The 6,527-nt window shown below is 39.0% G+C and overlaps 1 protein-coding gene across 1 annotated transcript in view; it reads right to left on the reverse strand.

The window, feature by feature from the left end:
- ADAM32 (ADAM metallopeptidase domain 32) overlaps positions 1–6,157 on the reverse strand; it is a 137,393-nt gene extending 131,236 nt beyond the window's left edge. The window contains exons 1-2 of the mRNA XM_004707658.2: positions 5,937–6,157; positions 4,866–4,941 (exon numbers count right to left, since the gene is read on the reverse strand). Coding sequence (XP_004707715.2) covers positions 4,866–4,941; positions 5,937–6,157 — 297 coding nt within the window. The remainder of the gene's footprint in view (positions 1–4,865; positions 4,942–5,936) is intronic.
- Positions 6,158–6,527: the final 370 nt, after the last annotated feature.

The following is a 6,527-nucleotide window of genomic DNA, read 5'->3' on the forward strand; positions in this document are numbered from 1 at the left end:
AGATCAAAGTGGATGTCAGAAGAGACTCTGCGACTTGCTCTTAGTTGAAGAGTAGCTAAGGCACATGGAAGAAATGAAGGCAAAGAGCTGAACAGAAATTTTCAAAGGGTAACTCAAGAAGACAACAATATCACATAGTATCATGAAGTGTGCAGAGACCTAGAAAACTGCAAAGGAAGAGCACACTCAGTATATCTTAAACTAAAACCAAAGTCAAGCTTCGAGTTGCACTATTGAAAGATTCTTTGAGCAATTGAAAGCATTAGCCAATAACAAGGTGCCAGGGTTGATGGAATACCCATTGAATGTTTCAACAAGCTAATGAAGGTAACTACTAGGTAACTGACTGGAAGAGATCCATATTTGTACCCATTCCAAAGAAAAATCACCCAACACAATCTCAAATTACAGAACAGTATCATTGTGTTGAAGATTATTCAACAACAGATGTAGCAGTATATTGACAGGGACCTCCCTGAGATTTGGTCTGGATTCAGAGTGGGACATGGGTCAAGGGATATCATTTCTGACTTCAGATAGATTTGGGCTGAAAACAGAGTATATCAGAACTATGTTTACTTATATTTTACTGACTATGCTAAGGAATTCAACTACAGTGATCATAACAAACTATGGATAATCTTGAGAAGAATGAGAATTCCAGAATGCTTCGTTGTGATCATTGCAAACTTACACATTAATCAAGAAGTAGTTGGGGGGATAAAACAGGTAATACTGTGTGGTTCAAAATCAGGAAAGGTGTGTCTGGCTTGCATTCTCTCATCATACGTATTCAATCTGTATGCTGAGAAAATAGAAAAGCTGCATTATATGAAGAAGAACATGGCATCACAATTGAAGGAAGGCTTATTAAAAACCTGCAATATGTTGATGACACAATTTTGCTTGCGGAAAATGAGGAGGACTTGAAGCACAAGCTGATGAAGATGGAGGCTTGCAGCCTTGGATTACAACTCAATGTAAAGCAAACAAAAATCCTCACAGCTGGACCAGTAGGAAACATCATGATAAATGGAGAAAAGATGGACATTATCAAGAATTTCATCCTGCTTGGATCCACAGTCAATGCTCATGGAAGCAGCAGTCAGGAGATCAAAAGACATATTGCATTGGCTAAATCTGCTGCACAAAACATCTTTAAAGTGTTGAAAAGCAATGAGGTTACTTTGAGGACTAAGGTGTGCCTGACCTAAGCCATGGTCTTTTCAATCACCTCATTCATATCCCTGTGAAGTTGGACATTGAATAAGAAAGACTGAAGAAGAATTGATGCATTTGAATTATGATTCTGGCAAAGAAAATTCAAAGTACCACGACTGCCAAAAGAACAAACAAAGCTATCTTGGAAGAAGTACAACCAGAATGCTCCTTAGACAAAGTGGCTATACTTTGTCTCATGTCCTTTACACATGTTGTCAAGAAAGACTGAGTAGAGCCATATCATAAGAACTAATTTTTCTTAGATTGGGACTAGAATTAAGTGCAAGCCCCAAATCCATTCATATATCTATGATTTAAATATGTCTCTGCTTCACTTTAGAGACATTATCATTTTAATAGAAAACATCCCCTTGGAACATAAAATAATTCTATTGATAGTGTCATTAATTTAGCCAATGCTATAGAATTTGAAACTTTCTTAGGAAAATGAAATTATACTAGTATAGACAGGCTACAAACTACATTGTATGAATTGAGGGCTTGTACAGATTAAATTTTTAAGGGACATGACACTATACAAACAATATGGTTTGCTGATAGGGCAAACATTTCAATAACATTGACAAAGACAAAAACATGCCTATCAGATTAATATATATTATAATAAAGCAAGTAGGCTACTAATATAGTAATATATGGTACTCCCAGATCTAAACCAAAGTCAACGGACTTCCAGTTCTACACCCTAAGGATAGCAGTCCTCTGCTTCTTCCCACACGAGGGAATTTCAACCTTAAGTCCAAGGACTGCAGGTGAGTTTAGGTGAAGCCCAGCTCACTTAATGGGGTTTCCACATTGAGTCTTACTGGGGTAGCCTGTGCAGAATACTGTGTACCTCAAAAGAAAGAGTCTAAAATCCCAGTGATCTATAGTACCCAACTGGGGTCACCAAGGGCTGGATAGCAATAGATCAAAAGCACTAAATTATGCATGTTGAAGTTGTTGAACTGGAGAATGTTTTCTTGTGTGTATTTTTACCACAATTATAAAAATGATGGCATGAATAACAGTGCGTACAAGGAAGAAGAGGTTCTAAAAATGATTGTAGTAAAGATTGTACAACTCTTCTTGATATGACTAAACTATTGAAATGCATGACATGTGTATGAAGTGCCAATATATTTGTTTGAAAAATGAAGCAGATCAGAAGTGTTCAATTGGAAACATACTAGGAGGCATATTCTCCCTTTGGGCTCCATATAGGTATTTTTTCCAGATGGGAATTTGCTCCTCCCAGTTGACTCACCAACAGAAGTGTAATTCTGTTCTCTCAGACATATTTGCCTCCTTCCCTACATCTTGATTGAATTTCCAGTAAGGTTTGCTTATCACTCTGGTACGGGGGTCTGCTGAGTTGGGATGACCTTAGCACGATGAGGGGAGGTCTCCTCTATGGAGTAGTTTTTAAGATCACATATAAACCCACTCACCAAACTCACTACCATCGGCTGGATTCTGACTCATAGTAGCCCTGCAGGACAGGGTAGGACTGTGAATATGGGAGGAGAATGTTCTTTTTCCCAGGAGCAGCTGGTAATCTTGCAGTTAGCAGCCCAACGTAGAACAGCTACACCACTGAGGGGGTTAATATATGTCAGGAACTTTTTTTTAAAGGCATATCAGGAACTTTTTAAAGCCACCTTATATATTGAAAAGGAGTGACAATTTGACTACTAACGTCAAGGACAGCAAGTCAATTCCACTAATGGACACTAGGGGGGGAAAAGATGAGGCTTTTGCTCCCATAAAGATTTACAGTGTCAGAAACCAAAGGGGCAGTTCTACCTGTTCTATAGGGTAGCACTATGTATCACCCACTTTTTGTTATTCATCCCCCTGGGGGGGGTCTAGATTGATCCTTGTGATCAATTCACCCTTTCTCCCCCCACCCTCCCCTGATGCACACTGCTACAGATAAGAGCCCGCAACACAGGGAATCCAGGATAGATAAACCCCTCAGGTCCAACAATGAGAGTAGAGATACCAGGAGGATAAGGTTGGTTTTTTTTTTAATTAAATACATGGCTTTGGGGGGAAAAATCCCGGTATTTTTGGAGGGGAAACCCCTTCGCAAGGGGTATGGAGTCCATGGCACATAGGAGCACATGATACCATGGTTAAACTCTCAATTGCCGACTGAAAGGTTTATGGTTCAAATACACCAGCCACTTCACGGGTAAAAATGAAGCAATCTCCTTCCATAAAGATGTCAGTCTTGGAAACCCTAAGGGACAGTCAGATCTACCCTGTCCAGTAGGATCATTATGTGTCATTACTGACTCCACATCAATGAGTTTGGTTTGGTTTGGGGTATTTCTAGGCATGGTGGAAACTGCTTAGTCAATCTATTTTGTCTTCAGTTTATCAGGACTTCAGGAGATCCTAATAATAGAGGGCATAAAAAATTAAGTAGCATGTTCTGTAACATATATGGTCACGGTGAGTGGGAATCAACTCAACAAGGTTGTTTTGTTTCTGATTCTGTGTTAGAAAAGCATTCAGTGAATATAAGAATGGGTTTTTTCTTTGTTGTTGTTTTTTAAATCATTTTACTGGGGGCTCATACAACTTTTATAACAATCCATACATATATCCAATGTGTCGAGCACATTTTTACATTTGTTGCCATCATCATTCTCAAAACAAGGCTCTCTACTTGAGCCCTTGGTATCAGCTCCTCATCCCACCCTCCATGAACCCTTGATAATTTATAAATTATTATTTGACATGTCTTACACTGTCCGATGTCTCCCTTCACCCACTTTTCTCTTGTCTGTCCCCCAGGAAGGGGGTTATATGTAGATCTTTGTAATCAGTTCCCCCTTTCTACCCCACCTTCCTTCTACCCTGCCGGCATCACCACTCTCACCACTGGTCCTGAAGGGTTCATCTATTGTGGATTCCCTGCATTTCTAGTTCCTATCTGTACCAGTGTACATCCTCTGATCTAGCCAGATTTTTAAGACAGAATTGGGATCATGGGGGTGGGGGTGGGGAGCGGAGAAGCATTTAAGAACTAGAGGAAAGTTGTATGTTTAATCATTGCTACACCGCACCCTGACTAGCTTGTCTCCTCCCCGCGACCCTTCTGTAAGGGGATGTCCAGTTGCCTGCAGATGGGTTTTGGGTCCCCAATCTACACTCCCCTTCATTCACAATGATATGATATTTTGCTCTTTGATGCCTGATACCTGATCCCTTCAGCACCTCGTGATCGCACAGGCTGGTGTTCTTCTTCCATGTGGGATTTGTTGCTTCTCAGCTAGATGGCCACTTATTTACCTTCAAGCCTTTAAGACCCCAGATGCTATATCTTTTGATAGCCAGGCACCATCAGCTTTCTTCACCACATATGCTTATGCACCCGTTTGTCTTCAGTGATCATGTAGGGAACAAAGTGTTATTGCATTGAGGGAGTACTTGAGTGGAGACCCAACGTCCATCTGCTACCTTAATACAAAACCTATAAATATGTGCACATCGATCTATTTCCCCATTATCATTTATAAATATATTTACATATGTACGGTCCTGTATTTAGACCTCTATAAATGTCCTTTGCCTCCTAGTTCTTTCCTCTATTTCCTTTTACTTTATATCTAAAATCATAGAACACGCCTTACCTTAAGATTTGAAGTATGAGAATTCACCGATCCTTTATCATACAAATAGACCCTAAAATTATCTGCTAAAAATAATCTGAATATAAAAAATGAGAAAATTACAAACGTTATTCTTTTGGAAATATATAAAGCATCTGTCAACAAACTAATCCCCATCTCTTTCCATAAATAAAGTTTCAATGGTACATACGACACCTATTTGTTGAAAATTATATATGGCAGACTTTCTGCTACAATAGCAGCCTTGTCCTTTACAAAAAAGTTTGCCAACCCCTGAATTTGAGGCAACATTTTCTTTTGACATATACATAATTTTTATTGAAAACAATGAGAATTTTCCAAAATAACATGATTTTTCTCTTTGGACAGACTAAGGGGAAAAATTAAAAGATACCAGGAAAGGGATGAAAAGGCATTTTTTAATTTACAAAGTTATGAATTGGATATAGGTTTATGAGGGTTTTCTTTTCCTTCATTTTTTTAGCTTTACTCCTGTATAGACAATGGTACTATATCCATAATGAAATGGAAGAGTACTGTGTTAAAGTCATGTTCATCTTAACAGAAGTACTGGAAATAAGAGTCCAAATTCAACTTTCTCTAGTATCATTCCCTATATGTACTATAATACTTAATTATCTTTCCTCATCTCATGCCTGCTTCTGTAAATCAAACCAGTGGATTTAAGTCAATTCAGTAGATTCCAAATCATGACAACCCCCTGGTGCTACAGAGTACAACAGGGCTCCCCTGGGTTTTCACGGCTGTGACTTTGTACACGCAGATTGACAGAACTTCCTCCTGAGACTCTGGTAGGTGGACTCCAACTAACTACCTTTCAGTAAGTAATTGAACATATAAACCTTTGAGATACCCAGGGACTCCTACCTGCAGTCTTAACAGACTGTTAAGAACATCCCACTAAAACCATTCTCAGAAAGGTTACTAAGGACTTGTCAAATTCCAAAAGCAGTTTGCACTCAAGTAAAATTACTCTCAAGTAATTGACACTGTTGATCATATTCCCTTCCTTAAAACCAACTTCTTCAAAAACAAACACAAAAAAACAACTTCTTCAACTTCAATAATGCTACTTCCTCCAGCTGTCTATCTCTTCCACCTCGCAAAGTGTTGTCGTCTTTTAACTTCATATATTGATATCTTCTCTTGTTAGTCATTTCATCTGGATCCTTTCCCTTAAATGTTTCCATGACATTCACTTCGAGGTTGTTTTCTTTCTCAACTTTAATATTTATCCTCACTTCAATGGTGTTGTTGTTATGAGGTGCCATGAAGTTGGGTGGGTCGGACCCAGTGACAGAACTCAGTGACCTTCATACAACACTTCCTGATCCTGCACCACCCTAGTGATTATTGTGCTTGAGCTCATGTTGCAGCCACTGTGTCAATCATCTCCCTGAAGACCTTTGTTTTCCACTGCCCCTCTAGCTTTACCAAGCTTGATAGCCTTTTCGAGGGACTGGCCCCTCCTGATAAGATATCTGAAGTAAATGAGCTGAAGTCTTGTATCTTTGTTAGTAAGGAACATTCTGGCTAACTTCTTCTGGCAGTTCATTATATAGTCAATATTCCTCACCAACACTACAATTCAAATGAATTAATTCTTCTCTGGTCTTCCTTATCCATTGCCCAGATTTCCAT

This window comes from Echinops telfairi, unplaced genomic scaffold, assembly GCF_000313985.2.
Source record: "Echinops telfairi isolate 266 unplaced genomic scaffold, ASM31398v2 ScPeMD7_9;HRSCAF=40, whole genome shotgun sequence".
In the NCBI taxonomy this organism is placed as follows: Eukaryota; Metazoa; Chordata; class Mammalia; order Afrosoricida; family Tenrecidae; genus Echinops; species Echinops telfairi.